At 44.7% G+C, this 22,592-nt stretch overlaps 1 protein-coding gene across 1 annotated transcript; it reads left to right on the forward strand.

Moving 5' to 3' along the window:
• The first annotated feature begins 20,059 nt into the window (after nt 1-20,059).
• On the forward strand, nt 20,060-21,293 carry LOC109782282 (protein SRC2-like). The gene has a single exon (XM_040399201.3). The coding sequence runs from the start codon at nt 20,120-20,122 to the stop codon at nt 20,912-20,914; it is 795 nt and encodes a 264-aa protein (XP_040255135.1). The 5' UTR covers nt 20,060-20,119; the 3' UTR covers nt 20,915-21,293.
• The last annotated feature ends 1,299 nt before the right edge of the window (nt 21,294-22,592 follow it).

Below are 22,592 nucleotides of genomic sequence, written 5' to 3' on the forward strand. Positions count from 1 at the left end.
GGTGACTCGATAACCAAAAGACTTAGAATGAAACTATCGGCCATTGACTTCAAAGCAATAGGGTTGCTAGAAGTTTTAGAATCCGAACAACACATTTCACCTGTTGGTATCCCGGTTAGAATCAACACGTGAACCTGGAAATGAATGGAGATGGCGAGAAGTATTACTATATCAGGAATTCTTAAGAGGTGGGGCAATCCTCACAACATCCTTGACATGAAGGACAGTAATACTTCAATGTAGAACATAACATAAGCTAGATAGGAAAGAGCTCCATAACATGATCAAGTCTGAATTGGAGGGGGGGGGCAATAACGTTGCCGATGATAACACAATTCATCGAGGGGCAAGGATGGTATTTCTCATCCTGAATTTCGACACACAACTTGGAAGAAGTCAAATTGTTGACAATGATTTCGACAAATTTGTCGAGAGGTTTTCAAGAAGATGTAATTGATCGACGATGACATCAAGTCAAAGGAATGATGAAAGGGAAAGGTTATTGGAACCACGGTTAGGACACAAACTCGAAATCAAGTTCGCTGTTCAAGGAGAAGTGATATGACGGGGAAGATCGATTGTAAGATTAGCTCACCGTCGCAATGTGTGCTCTGGGAAGAAGGACTCGGTAGCACAGTTAAAATTTAGCACGATAATGATATAGCCAATCAGGCTAGGAATGACGTGATCGAGTACAAATTCGCAAGTAAAGAAGATTACTAAGAGTTGTTTAATCGCGACGCAGACTCGATTCAGTTATCGATGTCCTTGAGTGTTTAATAACTCGAAGCCCGTGAAAAACTGTAATCAGTGAGAAAGTAGTACTTGATGAAGAACTCATAAGAAGTTATGCAGTTCCGTGATAATCTCGAGATACCAGGGGGGTAATACTCGACGACAAACCAAAGTAGAGGTTGGACTGGGGTATTGTTCTGCAGAAGACAAGTGCTCAACTTGTACGAGAAATGGTATTTAAAGGAGAACATGGTCGGAACCACGATTGCAAAAGGCCAGATCCCAGATATAAGATGAACTTATACCAAGGGAATAATTAATTTAATAGAAGCTTTTAATGATAAGATCTACATCGTGTCCATGGGCATGAACACAAAGTTCAAGGTCCACTCCCACTTCTCCAATGCATAACCTTTCATTCACTTCTCGCATTCGATGAAGTTGTATGGTAGAAAATTATCTGGTAAAATACCAGAAGGGTATGGCTTGTGAAAACCTTCGGGTTCATACGGTTTTTTGGGAAGGTATAGGTTCAATCCCATCGGGCATCTTAGTAACATATACCATAAGTTTCAAAAGTAAATACACAAGCTCGAAAGAAGAGCATGGTTGAGAAAGTAGAGGATACAATTTACCAAAGGCATTATGTATCCGAGGGAAGGCTCACAAGGTTATTGAATATGAAGGACGTTGTCGGATAAAATCCATTAAAGGATATGTCGGTCCATAACAGAGCTGATGTGAGCATCGGCACACAACCAGAGGAAGTAACAATGCAAATGCATTGGATTATAGAAGCAACTGACTAATTCCAAGTTCAGATGCAAAGGAATTTATGATTTCCAAATCAAGGGATCAGAAGCAAACGCTCTGATTAAGGATGGATAAGTTGAGTAGGCTTAGGGGTATGATCGATGGCAAATTGATTGGTCGAGATCCAGCTCACGTTTAAAATGACGCCTGAGCCGGAAGGATGAATTCTAGGATCTGATTGAGGATTGCGAGCATTCGCAACAAATTGAATCAACGGACTCAAAATGATAATGACAAGAGATGCCAATAAGATTATAGACTTATTGGATTAACCATAATGCAAGCAAGTAAGAATTTCAAGAGCAATAGGCTACTCAGGATTTCGGAAGTCCAAATAGTATTTTGAAGACTTTTGTGAAATACATGAATCAACTGGGGATGAGCAAATATCCGGTGAGTGCTAGAAATTATCCATAGTGGTAGTCATGTGGCAAAGAACAACAAGGCAGTAAGCTCAAAGGATTCTCGGAGCAACAAGGAGAATTTCGAGGTATCTTGTAATAACAAGACCAACTAAGAAACATTGTATGAATGGCGAGTATACGTGGTTATCCATAGGAGTTTATCGATGCAAGGGAATTGCAAAAGCGAAGAACACAAGTTCTCGGGTTATCAGCACAGAGTATGTTCAGGGTCTTCACGTGCAGCAGACGATCATCAGTAATAAGAGGCTCTCCGGGTGAAAGTGATAACGGGATCCTAATGTTAGATTTAGTAAAATTCACTTAACCCGAATAGAAGAGAGATCAGAGTCCCAGAGTATAGGCAAGGAGTAAAAGATGCTAATACCACCCAATGGCGACGTGGGCCCGTAAGCCGCACAGCCATGTTAGTAAAAACTTTTTCAATGACTAGACTCAACTTCGGCCAAGGAGTTGGAAAGGGGGATTCCTACAGGCAGTTGGCTCTGACACCAACTTCTGACGCCCCCAATTTGACCGTACACTAATCATGCACGCAAATGTGTACGATCAAGATCAGGGACTCACGGGAAGATATCACAACACAACTCTACAACATAAATAAGTCATACAAGCATCATAATACAAGCCAGGGGCCTCGAGGGCTCGAATACAAGTGCTCGATCATAGACGAGTCAGCGGAAGCAACAATATCTGAGTGCAGACATAAGTTAAGCAAGTTTGCCTTAAGAAGGCTAGCGCAAACTGGGATACAGATCGAAGAGGGGCAGGCCTCCTGCCTGGGATCCTCCTAACTACTCCTGGTCGTCGTCAGCGGGCTGCACGTAGTAGTAGGCACCTCCAGTGTCGTACGAGTCATCGTCGACGGTGGCGTCTGGCTCCTGGACTCCAACATCTGGTTGCGACAACCAGGTAGAAAGGAAAAGGGGGAAAAGAGGGAGAGAGGCAACCGTGAGTACTCATCCAAAGTACTCGCAAGCAAGGAGCTACACTACATATGCATGGGTATATGTGTAAAGGGCCATATCAGTGGACTGAACTATAGAATGCCAGAATAAGAGGGGGATAGCTAGTCCTGTCGAAGACTACGCTTCTGGCCATCTCCATCTTGCAGCTTGTAGGAGAGAGTAGATTGAAGTCCTCCAAGTAGCATAGCATAGCATAATCCTACCCGGCGATCCCCTCCTCGTCGCCCTGTTAGAGAGTGATCACCGGGTTATATCTGGCACTTGGAAGGGTGTATTTTATTAAGTATCTGGTTCTAGTTGTCATAAGGTCAAGGTACAACTCCAAGTCGTCCTGTTACCGAGGGACACGACTATTCGAATAGATAAAGTTCCCTGCAGGGGTGCACCACATAACCCAACACGCTCGATCCCATTTGGCCGGACACACTTTTCTGGGTCATGCCCGGCCACGTAAGATCAACACGTCGCAGCCCTACCTAGGCTCAAGAGAGAGGTCAGCACGCCGGTCTAAATCCTATGCACGCAGGGGTCTGGGACCATCGCCCATTGCACACCTGCACGTTGCGAGGGCGGCCGGAAGCAGACCTAGCCTAGCAGGCGTTCCAGTCCAATCCGGCGCGCGCCGCTCCGTCGCTGACGTCAAGAAGAGCTTCGGCTGATACCACGACGTCGAGTGCCCATAACTGTTCCCGCGTAGTTGGTTAGTGCGTATAGACCAAATGGCCAGACTCAGATCAAATACCAAGATCTCGTTAAGCGTGTTAAGTATCCGCGAACGCCGACCAGGGCCAGGACCACCTCTCTCCTAGGTGGTCTCAACCTGCCCTGTCGCTCTGCCACAAAGTATCAGTCGGGGGCCGTCAGGAACCCAGGCCCACCTCTACCAGGATGGAGCCACCTGTCCTTTCAGCTCCCTCATCAGAATCACTTGCGGGTACTCAACGAGCCGACCCGACTTTCGTCACCACATGTGTCATGTATAAAAAGTATATAGTATATACCCGTGATCACCTCCCGAAGTGATCACGGCCCAGTAGTATAGCATGGCAGACGGACAAGAGTGTAGGGCCACTGATGGAACACTAGCATCCTATACTAAGCAGTAGGATAGCAGGTAAGGGTAACAACTGTAGCAACAATGACAGGCTATGCAACAGAATAGGATTAACCGAAATCAGTAACATGCTACACTACTCTAATGCAAGCAGTATAGAGAAGAATAGGCGATATCTGGTGATCAAGGGGGGGGGCTTTCCTGGTTGCTCTGGCAAGAAGGAGGGGTCGTCAACACCGTAGTCGATAGGGGGTCGCCGGCAGTCTCGGGGTCTACCGGAAAGAAGTAACGGAGGCGGAACACAATAAGTAACAGAGCAACCAAAGCATCACAAAACATAACGAGGCAATACGCGGTGCTAGGTATGCCCTAACGCGGTAGTAAGTGATATCGGTGAAGGGGGGAAACATCCAGGAAAGTATTCCCGGTGTTTCGCGTTTTCGGACAGATGAACCGGAGGAGGAAAGTTGCGTGTTTCCTATGCTAGGGATGTGTGGCGGACAAACGGGCCGCGTATCCGGATTTGTCTCGTTGTTCTGAGCAACTTTCATATAGAAAACATTTTCATCTGAGCTACGGTTTATTTTATATGATTTTCTAAAGTTTTAAATCATTTTTAAAATTTATCTAATTAATTTAATCCAATATTATCCAGAATAGTGTTTGCTGACGTCATCATGAAGTCAACAGTCAACAGAGGTGTTGACTGGTCAAACTAACATGTAGGCCCAGTGGGACCCACCTGTCATACTCTGTTAGGTTGATTAGGGTTTAGGTTAAACAAAATACTGTTTAATTAAACTAACAGGTCAATTAGATTAATTAAGTAGGATTAATTAACTTAATTAATTTAGTTAATTAATTAAATTTATTATTATTTATATTTTTTTAATTCCTTTTTTTAACACGTTCTGGGGGTGGGGCCCCACATGGCATAGGCCCCTGGGGGCCTAGCGGGCGATACGGGCAGCGGGCACCCGCGCGTTTGCACCCGAAGGGCAGACCCGGGGCGTCGCGGGGTGCCGGAACTAGCCGCCGGCGTGGCGGTGGCCTGCGGGGCCAGAGGCGGAGGCGGGGCACAGGACGACGGCGGGGCCAGAGTCAGGGCGGCCGCGATGGAGGTGGTGGTGGGGTCGCGTGAGCGGAGCAGGGGAACGGCACATCACAGCAGCGGAGCAGCACGTGAGCACGGCGGGGTGGGAGTTAGGCGCGTGCACGAGGAAGCAGGGGTGCGGACGTGGGCGCGCGCGGAGCTGCGGGCGCCGCGAGCGAGCAGGCGCGGCGACGAGTCAAGGGGGAGAAGGGGGCGGCCACGCGCGGAGCGCGGACGGCGCGGCGAGCGGGCTATGGGGAGGAGGAGGACCGGGGTCCTCACCGGGGTGCGTAGGGATGGGGCAGCGAGCTCGGAGAGGAGGACGAGGAAGGGGCGGCGTCCGGGTCGCCGACGACGAGTGCGGCGGGGCGACGGGGTCGAGGGCGCGGCGCCGGAACGACGGCCTCGACTCGGGACGAGGAGGAGGTGAGGAGGCGAGGCGACGGGGTCGAGGTGGCGATGGCGTAGGGCGATGGGGCACCGGCGAGGGAGGGCACTCCAGGCGGCGGCGGGATCTGGGCGGTGAGCACTGGGGTGCGGGTTGAAAGTCCATGACGTGGCTTTGAATGGTTCATACTGAATGCACAAAAAGTCTGGAGTTGTAATAAGTTTTAAAAAATGAAGTGCCTTTGTAACAGATGAGTTTTTGTCCGAAACCCTGATACTTCGAAAGAGGTTGTCCAGTTCGTACACGAAGTGCATCCAGTTTTTGCCTTCACCCTCTCTAGTTTTTTGCACATGCTATGTGGGTGAAATGATGATACCATGCATAGTTTCAACCTTTTCAGAGTTCACTTGTAGTGCTTTTCAATTTCAGGGTCATTTAGCTCAAAACAAATCAGTAAATGCATGAAAAAGAGTAAATGAAGGCATAAAGGGTTGAAAGTTGATGACGTGGCTTTGAATGGTGCATACTGAACGCACAAAAAGTCTGAAGTTGTAATAACTTTAAAAAAAGAAGTGCCTATGTAACAGATGAGTTTTCGTCCGAAACCCTGATACTTCAAAAAAGATTGTCCAGTTTGTACACGAAGTGCATCCAGTTTTTGCCGTAACCATCTCTACTATTTTGCACATGCTATGGGGGTGAAATGATGATACCATGACAAGTTTCAACCTTTTCAGAGTTCATTTGTAGTGCTTTTTAATTTCAGGGTCATTTAGCTCAAAACAAATCAGTAAATGCATGAAAAATAGCAAATAAAGGCAGAAAAGGTTGAAAGTTGATGACGTGGCTTTGAAAGGTGCATACTGAACGCACAAAAAGTCTGGAGTTGTAAAAAGTTTAAAAATGAAGTACCTTTGTAAGAGATGAGTTTTCGTCCGAAACCCTGATACTTCGAAAGAGATTGTCCAGTTTGTACACGAAGTGCATCCAGTTTTTGCCGTAACCATCTCTACTATTTTGCACATGCTATGTGGGTGAAATAATGATATCATGACAAGTTTCAACTTTTTCAGAGTTCGTTTGTAGTGCTTTTCAATTTCAGGGTCATTTAGCTCAAAACAAATCAGTAAATGCATGAAAACTGCAAATGAAGGCAGAAAGGGTTGAAAGTTGATGACGTGGCGTTGAATGGTTCATACTGAATGCACAAAAAGTCTGGAGTTGTAATAAGTTTAAAAAAAGGAAGTGCCTTTGTAACAGATGAGTTTTTGTCTCAAACCCTGATACTTCGAAAGACATTGTCTAGTTTGTACACGAAGTGCATCCAGTTTTTGCCGTAACCCTCTCTATTTTTTTCACATGCTATATGGGTGAAATAATGATACCATGCCAAGTTTCAACCTTTTCAGAGTTCATTTGTAGTGCTTTTCAATTTCAGGGTCATTTAGCTCAAAACAAATAAGTAAATGCATGAAAAATAGCAAATGAAGGCAGAAAGGGTTGAAAGTTGATGATGTGGCTTTGAATGGTGCATAATAAACACACAAAAAGTCTGGAGTTGTAATAAGTTTTAAAAAATGCAATGCCTTTGTAACTGATGAGTTTTCGTCCGAAACCCTCATACTTCAAAAGAGGTTGTCCAGTTCGTACACGAAGTGCATCTAGTTTTTGCCTTCACCCTCTCTACTTTTTTGCACATGGTATGTGGGTGAAATGATGATACCATGCCAAGTTTCAACCTTTTCAGAGTTCACTTGTATTGCTTTACAATTTCAGGGTCATTTAGCTCAAAACAAATCAGTAAATGCATGAAAATAGCAAATGAAGGCAGAAAGGGTGGAAAGTTCATGACGTCGCTTTGAATCGTGCATACTGAACGCACAAAAAGTCTGGAGTTGTAATTAGTTTAAAAAAATGAAGTGCCTTTGTAACATATGAGTTTTCGTCCGAAACCCTGATACTTCGAAAAAGATTGTCCAGTTTGTACACGAAGTGCATCCAGTTTTTGCCGTAACCATCTCTACTATTTTGCACATGCTATGTGGGTGAAATGGTGATACCATGACAAGTTTCAACCTTTTCAGAGTTCATTTGTAGTGCTTTTCAATTTCAGGGTCATTTAGCTCAAAACAAATCAGTAAATGGATGAAAAATAGCAAATGAAGTTAGAAAGGGTTGAAAGTTGATGACGTGGCTTTGAATGGTGCATACTGAACGCACAAAAAGTCTGGAGTTGTAATAAGTTTAATAAAATGAAGTGCCTTTGTAACAGATGAGTTTTCGTGTGAAACCCTGATACTTCGAAAGAGATTGTCCAGTTTGTACATGAAGTGCATACAGTTTTTGCCGTAACCATCTCCACTTTCTTGCACATGCTATGTGGGTGAAATCATGATACCATACCAAGTTTCAACCTTTTCAGAATTCATTTATATTGCTTTTCAATTTCAGGGTCATTTAGCTCAAAACAAATCAGTAAATGCATGAAAAATAGCAAATGAAGGCAGAAAGGGTTGAAAGTTGATGACGTGCCTTTGAATGGTGCATACTGAAAGCACAAAAAGTCTGGAGTTATAATAAATTTAAAAAATGAAGTGCCTTTCTGACAGATGAGTTTTCGTCCGAAACCCTGATATTTCGAAAGAGATTGTCCAGTTTGTACACGAAGTGCATCCAGTTTTTGCCGTAACCATCTCTACTATTTTGCACATGCTATGTGGGTGAAATGATGATAGCATGACAAGTTTCAACTTTTTCAGAGTTCATTTTTACTGCTTTTCAATTTCAGGGTCATTTAGCTCAAAACAAATCAGTAAATGCATGAAAAATAGCAAATGAAGACAGAAAGGGTTGAAAGTTGATGACGTGGCTTTGAATGGTGCATAATGAACACACAAAAAGTCTGGAGTTGTAATAAGTTTTAAAAAATGAAATGCATTTGTAACAGATGAGTTTTCGTGTGAAACCCTCATACTTTGAAAGAGTTTGTCCACTTCGTACAGGAGGTGCATCCAGGTTTTGCCGTCACACTCTCTACTTTTTTGCACATGCTATGTGGGTGAAATGATGATACCATGCCAAGTTTCAACCTTTTCAGAGTTCATTTGTAGTGCTTTTCAAAATCAGGGTCATTTAGCTCAAAGCAAATCAGTAAATGCATGAAAAATAGCAAATGATGTCAGAAAGGGTTGAAAGTTCATGATGTGTCTTTGAATGATGCATACTGAATGCACAAGAAGTCTGTAGTTGTAATAAGTTTTAAAAAATGGAATGCCTTTGTAAGAGATGAGTTTTCGTCCAAAACCCTGATACCTCAAAAAAGATTGTGCAGTTTGTACACGAAGTGTATCCAGTTTTTGCAGTAACCATCTCTACTATTCTGCACATGCTATGTGGGTGAAATGATGATAACATGCCAAGTTTAAACCTTTTCAGATTTCATTTGTAGTGCTTTTCAATATCAGGGTCATTTAGCTCAAAACAAATTAGTAAATGCATGAAAAAAAGCAAAAGAAGGCAGAAAGGGTTGAAAGTTGATGATGTGGCTTTGAATGGTGCATACTGAACGCATAAAAAGTCTGGAGTTGTAATAACTTAAAAAAAAGAAGTGCCTTTGTAACGGATGAGTTTTCGTCCGAAGCCCTGATACTTCGAAAAACATTGTCCAGTTTGTACACGAAGTGCATCCAGTTTTTGCCGTAACCATCTCTACTATTTTGCACATGCTATGTGCGTGAAATGATGATACCATGACAAGTTTGAACGTTTTCCGAGTTCATTTGTTGTGCTTTTGAATTTCAGGGTCATTTAGCTCAAAACAAATCAGTAAATGCATGAAAAATAGCAAATAATGGCAGAAATGGTTGAAAGTTGATGACGTGGCTTTGAATGGTGCATACTGAACGCACAAAAAGTCTGGAGTTGTAAAAAGTTTAAAAAAAGAGGTGCCTTTGTAATAGATGAGTTTTCGTCCGAAACCCTGATACTTCGAAAGAGATTGTCCAGTTTGTACACGAAGTGCATCCAGTTTTTGCCGTAACCATATCTACTATTTTGCACATGCTATGTGGGTGAAATAATGATGCCATGACAAGTTTCAACTTTTTCAGAGTTCATTTGTAGTGCTTTTCAATTTCAGGGTCATTTAGCTCTAAACAATCAGTAAATGCATGAAAATAGCAAATGATGTCAGAAAGGGTTGAAAGTTCATGACATGGCTTTGAATGGTGCATACTGAACGCACAAAACGTTTGGAGTTGTAATAAGTTTAAAAAATGAAGTGCCTTTGTAACAGATGAGTTTTTGTTCGAAACCCTGATACTTTGAAAAAGATTGTCCAGTTTGTACACGAAGTGCATCCAGTTTTTTCCGTACCCATCTCTTCTATTTTGTACATGCTATGTGGGTGAAATGATGATACCATGCCAAGTTTCAACCTTTTTAGAGTTCACTTGTAGTGCTTTTCAATCTCAGGGTCATTTAGCTCAAAACAAATCAGTAAATGCATGAAAAATAGCAAATGATGTCAGAAAGGGTTGAAAGTCCATGACGTGGCTTTGAATGGTGCATACTGAACGCACAAAAAGTCCGGAGTTATAATTAGTTTTAAAAAATGAAGTGCCTTTGTAACAGATGAGTTTTCGTCCGAAACCCTGATACTTCGAAAGAGATTGTCTAGTTTGTACACGAAGTGCATCCATTTTTTGCCGTAACCCTCTCTACTTTTTTTCACATGCTATGTGGGTGAAATGATGATACCATGCCAAGTTTCAACCTTTTCAGAGTTCATTTGTAGTGCTTTTCAATTTCAGGGTCATTTAGCTCAAAAAAAATCAGTAAATGCATGAAAAAAAGCAAATGAAGGCAGAAAGGGTTGAATGTTGATGATGTGGTTTTGAATGGTGCATAATGAACACGCAAAAAGTCTGGAGTTGTAATAAGTTTAAAAAAATGCAATGCCTTTGTAACAGATGAGTTTTCGTCCGAAACCCTCATACTACAAAAGAGGTTGTCCAGTTCATACACGAAGTGCATCCAGTTTTTGCCGTCACCCTCTCTACTTTTTTGCACATGCTATATGGGTGAAATGATGATACCATGTCAAGTTTCAACCTTTTCAGAGTTCATTTGTAGTGTTTTTCAATTTCAGGGTCATTTAACGCAAAACAAATAAATAAATGCATGAAAAATAGCAAATGAAGGCAGAAAGAGTTGAAAGTTGATGATGTGGCTTTGAATGGTGCATAATGAACACACAAAAAGTCTGGAGTTGTAATAAGTTTTAAAAAATGCAATGCCTTTGTAACAGATGAGTTTTCGTCTGAGACCCTCATACTTCAAAAGAGGTTGTCCAGTTCGTACACGAAGTGCATCCAGTTTTTGCCGTCACCCTCTCTACTTTTTTGCACATGCTATATGGGTGAAATGATGATACCATGCCAAGTTTCAAATTTTTCAGAGTTCACTTGTAGTGCTTTTAAATTTCAGGGTCATTTAGCTCAAAACAAATAAGTAAATGTATGAAAATAGCAAATGAAGGCTGAAAGGGTTGAAAGTTCATGTCGTCGCTTTGAATGGTGCATACTGAACGCGCAAAAAGTCTGGAGTTGTAATTAGTTTAAAAAAATTGAAGTGCTTTGTAAGAGGTGAGTTTTCGTCCGAAACCCTGATACTTCGAAAAAGATTGTCCAGTTTGTACACGAAGCGCATCCAGTTTTTTCCGTAACCATCTCTACTATTTTGCACATGCTATGTGGGTGAAATGATGATACGATGACAAGTTTCAACCTTTTCAGAGTTCATTTGTTGTGCTTTTCAATTTCAGGGTCATTTAGCTCAAAACAAATCAGTAAATGCATGAAAAATAGCAAATGAAGGCACAAAGGGTTGAAAGTTGATGACGTGGCCTAGAATGGTGCATACTGAACGCACAAAAAGACTGGAGTTGTAATAAGTTTAAAAAAATGAAGTGTGTTTGTAACAGATGAGTTTTCGTTCAAAACTCTGATACTTCAAAAGAGATTGTCCAGTTTGTACACGAAGTGCATCCAATTTTTGCCGTAACCCTCTCTAGTTTTTTGCACATGCTATGTGGGTGAAAGATGATACCATGCCAAGTTTCAAACTTCTCAGAGTTCATTTGTACTGCTTTTCAATTTCAGGGTCATTTAGCTCAAAACAAATCAGTAAATGCATAAAAAATAACTAATGATCTCAGAAAGGGTTGAAAGTTCATGACGTGGCTCTGAATGGTGCATACTGAACGCACAAAAAGTCTGGAGTTGTACTAAGTTTAAAAAAATGAAGTGCCTTTGTAACAGATGAGTTTTCGTCCGAAACCCTGATACTTCGAAAAAAATTATGCAGTTTACACGAAATGCATCTAGTTTTTGCAGTAACCATCTGTACTATTTTGCACATGCTATGTGGGTGAAATGGTGATACGATGCCAAGTTTGAACCTTTCCAGAGTTCATTTGTAGTGCTTTTCAATATCAGGGTCATTTAGGTCAAAACAAATCGGTAAATGCATGAAAAATAGCAAATGAAGGCAGAAAGGGTTGAAAGTTGATGACGTGGTTTTGAATGGTGCATACTGAACGCACAAAAGTCTGGAGTTGTAATAAGTTTAAAAAAATGAAGTGCCTTTGTAACAGATGAGTTTTCGTCCAAAACCTTGATACTTCAAAAGAGATTGTCCAGTTTGTACACGAAGTGCATCCAGTTTTTGCCGGAATCCTCTCTACTTTTGGCACATGCTACGTGGGTGAAATGATGATACCATGCCAAGTTTCAACCTTTTCAGAGTTCATTTGTAGTGCTTTTCAATTTCAGGGTCATTTAGCTCAAAACAAATCAGTAAATGTATGAAAAATAGAAAATGAAGGCAGAAAGGGTTGAAAGTTGATGACGTGGCTTTGAATGGTGCATAATGAACACACAAAAAGTCTGGAGTTGTAATAAGTTTTAAAAAATGAAATGCCTTTGTAACATATGAGTTTTCGTCCGACACCCTGATGCTTCGAAAGAGATTGTGTAAACATGTAAAAATATACATAAAAAATACATTGATCAGTAGCGCATGTCAGCCAAAACGCGCTACTGCTATGTGTAAACATGTAAAAATATACACCAAAAATATAGTGATCATCAATGATCTTTTTGTGTACAATAGGAATTGTCAATATGAGTCCTCACCGGTTTAGAAACCGGAGAAGACTCATATTGCGGCCACAAATTCTACACATAGAGTTCAATGAAGACCAAGTGGTTGTGATAGTTTGAGAAGTAACATATTTAAGGTGGTAAAAATCATGTTAGCGGAGCGAGGTGGGACTAAAAAACCGCTGCTAATAGAATCAACCAAAAAACTCTAGTACCGGTTGGTGGCATGAACCGGTACTAAAGGGGCTGGTGGGGCCCCAGCCTGACAACAGCCTGCCACAGCCTCTTTAGTACCGGTTCGTGGCATGAACCAGTACTAAAGGTTCGCCACGAACCGGTACTAATGAGCACCGCCCGCCTAGCCATTGGAACGGACACTAATGGTCACAGTAGTGCCGGTTCAATTACAAACCGGGACTAATGAGCTTCACATTAGGCCATTTTTCTACTAGTGTAAACCTTTTAGTACCGGTTGGTGTTACCAACCGGTACTAAAGGTCTCCCAGCCCCCGGCGCTGGCTCGTGCCACGTGGTGGCCCTTTTGTGGCGGTTCATGTTGAACCGGTACTAAAGGCGGGGGGGACCTTTAGTCCCCACCCTTTTGTGCCGGTTACGGAACCAACACTAAAGGGCCTTACGAACCGGTGATATAGCCCAGTTTTGCACTAGTGTAGAGAGTACTATATGTATCTACGTCGAATGCATTCATCATTAGTTGGTGCATAAACCGTGTGGGAACAATTTAAGAATAATGGGTTACGTTCCTAATTATAATGCTGAGTTTAATGATGATGATTGGTGCATTCATACCCTCCTAACCCTCTTTGCAAGCATTTTATAGGATATTCAAGTATGAAATATTCGCTGTTTTTTTCTTTTAGTATTCACTATTCACTATGGTTTGCTTTAGATACTCCCTCCGATCCAAAAAAAGTGTCATGGCTGAGTTCTTTGGTCAAGAACTATCTTCAATTTTTTATTTTGGCCTCACTGAATTTAAGTGGATGCAGTAAAAAATTGAATTGTATCCAAGCCAAGCTAGCGTTTTGGGCTTAAGGGTGCCACGAGCCGATCCCAGGCTCCCAGCTCGCCTCTTACATGGAGGACATCGAGTTCATGCGGAACAAAACTACAAGCACACATGTAATAACGCCATCAACATCGAGACCGAGGCACTGGTTGCCTGTGCCCGAAGATCATGTCAAAGCTAACAGTGATGTAGCGTGTCTCGCAATGGCTTGTTCGGTGTTGTTGGCGCAATTTGTAGGGATGGAACATGTGCTTTCTTGGGAGCATCAACAGTTGTAATCAGGAACATCAATGATCCTCAGGTACTTGAAACACTAGCTATCAGGGAGGCACATGCCCAATCAGAAGATCTATACATAAACCAATTTTTTGTTGCATCCGTTTGCAAGGTGGCCATTGATGCAAATAAGGAGGGAAGCTCAGCAAGTTTCGGTGCTATAGTTCAGGAAATAGTAGCTAGATCTAGTAATTTTTGTTCACGTGTTTTTAGTTATGAGTATAGAACCTCCAATATGGAGGCTCATAATCTCGCAAAGTTTGCTTTATCGTTAGCGTATGGGCGCCATGTCTGATTAGGATATCCCGGTGATATTGTATTCGTCCCTGAAAACATCGTGACGTACGGAGTAATAAAGCTTTGTGAGATTCAAAAGAAAAAACTCGATTGGTGTCTTTGAGTTTGATTATTCAACATTCGATTCGAATGTATTGTTAACAGTTCCAAAAAATATATTACCATTTTTTTACATGAGGAGCATAGGTTTTTTTGTTTCATTATCATTTGTAAGTTCAGTTTGAGGAATGATGTTTTTTCTTAGGTGCTCATTTTTTTCTGTCCTTCAATTCAATGTTTTTATCCAACGTTTAAATTCACAAGGTTAATCAAGTAACTTGTTACCTACTACTCCTTATTACCTAAGTAAGAATATTTATTCGTAAGTTCCGTCTGTTAGTTCTTCATGGGCAATTGGGCATGCAGCTGGTCCATAGTTATTGTTAGAGTAGTCATTATGGTATACGAGTTCTAGTCCAAGTCAGTTTTGTACCCCTACCTCAAGTCGGTCTGTACCTTCTTATATACTCTTGTATGCCGCACCAAATCATTAATAAGCAACAGTTTTATTCAGCTTTCATGATATCAGATACCGGTCCCAGGGTTTAGGGTATGCCTCCGCCAACGCCACCGCCGCCGCCGCCGCCCGGCTACTTCGGGCGCCGGGCCGCACTCATCGCCAAGGCTGCCAACACCGCGGCCGCTTCTCTCTCGGCCCTCACCATAGCTCCACAAAACTACCCTGCACCCATCCTCGCCGCACCAATATCTCTTGCTGACACAATCTCCGACGTCAGCCCCTACATCCCCATAGTTCTTGATCTCGCCGCCCACAACTACTACCATTGGAGACATCTCTTCGATCTCCACCTCGGCCGCTGCAACCTGCTCGCATGTCGCCGCCAACTGTCTTCCCCGCCCCGACGATCCGCAATGGTTGAAAGACGATCTCGCGATCGTCCAGTGGTTCTACACCCGCATCACCACCGACATCTTGAACATGCTCGATCACGACGGCGCCACCGCTGCCAACATCTGGCACTCCCTCCGTCAGCTCTTCCAAAGCAACACCAACGCTCGGAAAAATGCTCTCCACACCGAGCTTCGCAATATGGTGCAAGGAGACGCCCCGATGAACCTGTTCTGCCAGCGCGTTAAGACCATTGGTGATGAGCTCCGCGAACTCGGCGATACAGTTAGCGACTCACAACTAATCAATATCGTCGTCGTCGGCCTCAGCGAAGACTTTGACAAGCAAGCCTCGTTCATACCGATGATACGGGCCCCTCCTACCTTCGCTGAAGTTCGTTCCTTGCTACAACTCGCGGCGGAAACACAAGCTCGCAAGGACTCTCGCCCCAAGGCCTTTCATGCTGCGGCTCATCCTCCTCTGCCATCTACACTAGCACCGCCTTCCAGGCCGGCTCCTGCCGCCGGGCCGTCCGCATCGTCATCTGTTCAACCGCCCCCAGGCTGGAGTCCTAGTCCAAACTACCGCGGCAAAAACCCAATCTACAGGCCGCCGTTGACTCGTTCGGTTCCGCCTACGACATCACCAGCACCGAGTCCTGCACCACCCACCAGTGCTCCATCTGCGGTTGCATGGCGGCCTCCTTATGATCCTTGGACGGGGCTTGTTCAAGCATGGCCCATGCCCTGGTCCGCTCCGTCCACCCTCGGTGCTCCGCCGGCATACTCAGGTGCCTAGCAACCCGGCCTTCGGCCGCCTACTGGTGCTCCCGGGGTTCTCAACCCCCGACAGCCGGCCAACGCCTATCACGCCGCCCCGACGTATGCTCCTTATGGTCATTACAGCACCGACGGCGGCGCTTACTACACACCTCAGCCGGCCGTGCTCCCGACGCCACCCCCACCACAGCCGGCCAATGCCTACTACACTCCCCAGCCGGCCCTACTGCCTTCACCATCGTATCCGCCGGCACTGCTTCCGACGCCACCCTCACCTGCGACGCCGAGCTGGGATCAAGCTGCCTTTCTCCAGGCCATGAATAACTTTGCTGCACAAGGAAACTCAGGTACGGATTGGATCTTTGATTCAGGGGCCTCTAGTCATATGTCTGCATCTAGTAATTGGTTATCTTCTTGCACTAAATCTCCTTTCCCTTCCATTATCCTTGGAGATGGATCATCTATTCCTATATATTGTGTTGGTCAGGCTCAACTTCCCTCTTCCACCAAACCTCTTTTACTTCGCGATGTTCTAGTTGCACCCGCCCTCATTAAAAATCTTATCTCTGTTCGCCAATTTACTTGCGACAATCTAGTTTCGGCTGAATTTGACCCTTTTGGTTTATCTGTGAAGGATTACCTGACCAAGGCCGAGATCGCTCGCTTCAATAGCTCTGGTGATCTTTATTCTCTTAATGGAGTTCCTGCCGCCACCCCTCCAACATCCATGCTGGCCTCCGTCGATCTCTGGCATCGTCGCTTGGGCCATCCCAACCCCGCCGTCTTAGCTTCTATGCTTAGTGAATTTATCATACCATGTAATAGGGACTCTCATAATTCTGTGTTTTGCGAGTCTTGTCAATTAGGCAAACATGTGCGTCTTCCCTTTAGTTCCTCTAGTTCTTGTAGCACTTATCCCTTTGAATTAATACATTGTGATTTATGGACCTCTCCCATTGCAAGTGTTTCGGGTTTTAAATACTACCTTGTTATCTTAGATGATTTCACCCACTTTGTCTGGACTTTTCCTCTACGCAACAAATCCGAGGTCCATTCTCTTTTCCTTAATTTTCAACGCTATGTGTCTGTTCACTTCTTCCTCCCAATTCGGTTTATCCAATGTGACAATGGTCGCGAGTTTGATAACATTAAAAATCGTACTTTCTTCTTACAACATGGCATCCTGCTTAGGTTCTCATGTCCCTACACCTCCCCTCAAAATGGTAAAGCAGAACGCTCTCTTCGCACCCTCAATGATATAGTTCACACTCTCCTCATTCAATCATCTATGCCTCCCAAGTTTTGGGCTGAAGCCCTACACATGGCCACCTTCCTTCTAAATATTCGACCTTCCAAAACTAAACCCAACACTACTCCCTATTATTCCCTCTTTCTTTCCCACCCCGACTACTCCGCGGTTCGTGTTTTCGGTTGTCTCTGTTTGCCAAATGCCTACGCCACTTCTGCAAATAAATTGTCACCACGCTCTATCCCATGTGCTTTTCTCGCCTTCTCTGACGAGCACAAAGGCTATCGCTGTCTCGACCTTCACACCGGACACGTTCATGTCTCTCGTCATGTCACGTTTGCTGAGCACATTTTTCCTTTCTCACAACGCACTACTACACCATCCAACACCCCTAGCTCCGCAAACACCCCCTCTCCCCGTCCTTTCCAACTTTATACTCCCCTACCTGCCGAACACAACTTATCACCACCACCATTAACATCCACCATAGCCAATCCCAACCATACACTCACCCCACCCGAGACGTCCCCAACACCCCCGACCCCTGCTCCCTCCCCAACACCCCCGGCCCCTACTCCCACTCCACCACCCAGCCCTGCTCCCACTCCACTACCCAGCCCTACTCCTTCGTCCGACTCTTCCGCTGCGCCGGACTCACCAGTACCCACCTTACCCCCTCGTGCTATTCCTACAGCAGCCCCGATTAATGATCATCACATGCGTACTAGGGCCAAATCAGGATTTCATCAACCCCAAGACCGCCTAAACCTTCATACCTCCGTATCTCTCACTTCTCTTCCAAAAAATTACAAAACTGCTCTACTTGATCCCAATTGGGCCGCTGGCATGCAAGAAGAATATAATGCTTTACTTCAAAACAACACCTGGCAACTTGTTCCTCGTCCTCCCAATACAAATATTGTTTCTGGCAAATGGATTTTTCGCCAAAAGTTCCACTCCGATGGGAGCCTCTCACGATATAAAGCCAGGTGGGTTTGTCGTGGCTTTTCTCAGCAACAAGGAATTGATTACGAAGAAACCTTCTCTCCTGTTGTTAAACCTAGCACCATTCGCATCGTTGTTAGTGTTGCTGTCTCCTCTTCATGGCCCATTCACCAACTTGATGTTAAAAATGCTTTCCTCCATGGTTCCCTTCAAGAAACTGTCTACTGCCAGCAACCTCTGGGTTTTGAAAATCCATCCTTTCCAACTCATGTATGTCTTCTTCAGAAATCTCTCTACGGTCTTAAACAGGCCCCACGAGCTTGGTTTCAACGCTTCTCCTCCTTCATTCAAACAATAGGCTTCACTCCATCTCTCTCCGACACCTCTCTTTTTGTGTATCATCAAACTTCTGACACTGCCTATTTACTTCTCTATGTAGATGATATCATTCTTACCGCCTCCTCTGAAAAGTTCTTAGATCATATTGTCTCTCTTCTTAGATCTGAATTTTCTATGACTGACCTAGGACTCCTTCATCATTTCTTAGGCATTGTTGTTGTTCGAGATTCCTCCAGCCTTTTTCTTTCCCAACGCCAGTATATTCTTGATCTTCTTAATTGTGCTGGTATGCTTGACTGTCAATCATCTCGCACTCCTGTCGATACTAGTTTTAAACTTTCGGCTACCGGTGAACCCTTTTCCGATCCTACTCTCTATCGTAGCCTAACAGGTGCTCTCCAATATCTCACCATTACTCATCCTGAAATCTCTTTTGCTGTTCAACAAGCATGTCTCTATATGCATGATCCCCGGATTCCTCACTATAATCATGTTAAACGCATTCTTCGGTATTTAAAAGGAACTCTCAATCATGGTCTCCACCTCAATAATTCTTCTCCAAACTCGCTTACCGCATACTCTGATGCAAACTGGGCTGGTTGTCCTGACACTCGAAGGTCCACTTCCGGTTTTTGTGTTTTTCTTGGTAACAATTTGATTTCTTGGTCTTCGAAAAGACAGGTTACAGTCTCACGTTCGTCGGCCGAGGCTGAGTATCGCGCTGTGGCACATGCCGTTGCAGATACAATCTGGATTCGGCAGTTACTCTCCGAGCTACACAGGCCTATTGAGCAGGCCACTATTGTCTACTGTGACAACATATCAGCAGTCTACATGACCAGCAATCCAGTTCAACACCGACGCACAAAGCATATTGAGATTGATATTCATTTTGTTCGTGAAAAGGTTGCTCTTGGTCAGGTTCGGGTTCTTCATGTTCCCTCTACGGCTCAGTTTGCTGACATTTTCACCAAGGCACTGCCTACTAAGCCGTTTCAAGATATCTGTTTCAGTCTCAACGTCGTCGAGCCTGCCGTTGATACTGCGGGGGAATGTTAGAGTAGTCATTATGGTATACGACTTCTAGTCCAAGTCAGTTTTGTACCCCTACCCCAAGTCGGTTTGTACCCTCTTATATACTCTTGTATGCCGCACCAAATTATCAATAAGCAACAGTTTTATTCAGCTTTCAGTTATGATTGTGAATTCTATTCCATCTAGTGGGAAAGATCATGCACCTTCCACTCTTCCAGTAGTTTGGAAAAGTATATGTCGCATCAGTGGGAAAGAAGTAGCACAACAATCTTTCATCAGAAGCAACCTAACAGTCCTATACAATTCACTGATTCACACACCCACAGGTATTCTAGAAGAGATGTTGAGATCTTTAGGGTTTAAAATTTAGAATTTTGTATATCAAATGTCATCAGTAACAAGCTAGCTGTTGCGCACATTCTGTTGAAATTTCCCTTGGCATCGGATGCGTGCACATCCATGCATGCATGTTGCCCGCGCGCCAAACTTGGAGCAGCCGATCGACTCGTACGTCGCTGGCCGCGGGCCCAGCCCGACTCCTATACATACCCCTGCGCCATGGCCGCCATAAGCCCGTACGGCAAAGCTCGCAGCTTAGTAGCCACGTAGTTTCCCATTCTCCAACAGCGCTGGGGCGGTTAGCAATGGCGCACAGGGTCCTGGAGCTGACGCTGGTGTCGGGTCACAACCTGAAGGATGTCAATGTGTTCAGCCGCATGGAGGTGTACGCCATCACGTCCGTGTTCGGCGACCCTCGCACGCGGCGGTGCAGCCAGGTCGACCGCGACGGCGCCAGGCACCCGACGTGGGACGAAACGTTCCTGTTCACCGTCCCACCGACGGCCGCCAAGGCCGCTGCCGCGGGCGCCTACCTCCACGTGCTCCTCCGCACGGAGCGCCTCTTCGGCTTCGACGACCGCGACGTTGGCGAGGTGTTCATCCCTCTCGCCGACCTTCTCGCCTGCGCCTGCGTCGGCGGCCCGCCGCGGTGCGCGTCGTACCCGGTCCGGAAGGTGCACTGCACCGAGCACCGGGGCATGCTCACCGTGGCGTACCGCTTCGGCCCCGTGATGGCGCCGCTGGCCCAGGACAAAGAGTGCTGGGACGACGCCACGGTGGTGGGCTACGAGCTGTCGCCATGGCAGTACTATCCTCCGACGTACGTCTACGCGCCGGAGGCGGCGGTGCCGCGCTACCCTCAGGCGTGTGCTCGCATGCCGCCGGCGCCCAAGCCAGCCGCCGGCTGCGGCGCGGCCGCCGCGTCGCCAGCGGAGAAGAATTATTGCGTAAGGAACGGCAGCTTCGCGATGGGGCTCGGCGCGGGGCTGCTCGGCGGAGGCTTCGGTGGAATGGTGTTCGGCGACATGCCGCCGTCGGACCAGGCGGCTCATGACTCCGGGTACAAGCCTACGGCCGACGGTGCAGGGGTCGCCTTCTGAAAACTTCCCATATTCATCAGGATGTATGACTAAATAAGTACGTACGTCAAACTTGAATAAATAAAAACTTGACATGTTCATCAGGATCGTGAGATGCACACGGTCCAGATAGCTTGGTACATTCGGTCACTCCTGTAGTCTACTTGTCTGTACTGCGTTGTTACTTTACGCGCTGTCCATTGCAGTGTACTTCCTCCATAAATTAATATAAGAGTGTTTAGATCACTACTTTAGTGATCTAAACACTTTTATATTAGTTTACAGAAGGAGTACTTGCTTACTCGATTCCTTCTGCTGTGAGTGATTAAACTTCAAAGTTCAATTCCATTACAAATTAACAAGAGCAGCATGCATCTGTGATCCCAAGTGCAGCTGTGGAAGCGAAGTGTAAGAGCATCGATCCACAACAATGTTTATATTTTTTCGAAAAGGAGGATTACCCCTGCAACAATGTTTATTGGAGGCGACGTTTGTGATCCAATGCATGTACATGTGACAATCAGGGTCGTCGGATCAAACTCAAGATGAGTAACGATATGTTTTTCGAATCGGTCACCGCGGAAGAGAATCCACATCTGAATTCCATTCAAAATAGGAGCATAAGGAGAACAATGGTGAGCCTGATCGTACCCGGATGTACTCAAACCTCGAGTCGATGGCTACTCTAAGGCCCGACATCTTGAACAAGACAAACCATATCATGAGACTACTAATGATGTTGATTAGGGTTGCATTTGTAAGTTGGTCGATGTCATGAAACACCTGTGCATTCCAGGAATAACAAACAAATATTCGCGGGATTGCGACGATCAAAGGGTGCCAAACGCACCCAAACCTCTTGGGGAGGTTGCAAGAACATGAGTTGAAGAGAAGGTTGTTAGTCGGTTGCCCAACTGCAAGGATGTCGAGCTGATCCCGGACCGCATTGACGTGGTAGCAGTCAAAGAAGAGGTGGAAACAATTTCCAAATGGATCGGGGCACCATTGCGAGTCAGGTTAGTCTACAACGACTTGTGATAGGAAGTTCAGCTTCGTGTTGAGATGATCATGCAGCCGCAGCCAGGCTAGAGGACCACATTGGCGCAACCGAGGTGTTATTGACCTGGCAAGTGAAGTAGTGGTATGTACCTCAATTTGAGAACCATACTTCATCGACGAGGAAGAGCTTCTCCTGGCCACCCAACATATCAAGATCCTGCAACAAAGAATGAAGAGGAACAACTTCGGTGAAAGATCAAGATTATTGAGTATAGAGGGGGGGGGGGTGAATAGGAGATTATAAAATTTCCAACAGAAAAATTAGAGTAAACAACATATATAAAGAACTAGAACCAGATCTGAGAATATAACTACAGAAACAAAAACAGATCTAGACAAGTACAACAGTAAAGACAAAATCAGAAGGTAGGAACAAGTACAAACTCACATGAACAAGTATAAACTAGCATGAACAGAGCAAGAACAAGTGATACTCAAATAAGTAAAGGATTACAGAGAAGATATCTGATGTAGTTTCCGAAGTGTAAGTTGTTTGCAACTGAAGAAAATATGCCCTAGAGGCAATAATAAAGTTGTTATTTATATTTCCTTATATCATGATAAATGTTTATTATTCATGCTAGAATTGTATTAATCAGAAACTTAGTACATGTGTGGATACATAGACAAACAGAGTGTC

The sequence above is a fragment of the Aegilops tauschii genome, chromosome 2 (assembly GCF_002575655.3).
Source record: "Aegilops tauschii subsp. strangulata cultivar AL8/78 chromosome 2, Aet v6.0, whole genome shotgun sequence".
Lineage (NCBI taxonomy): Eukaryota > Viridiplantae > Streptophyta > Magnoliopsida > Poales > Poaceae > Aegilops > Aegilops tauschii.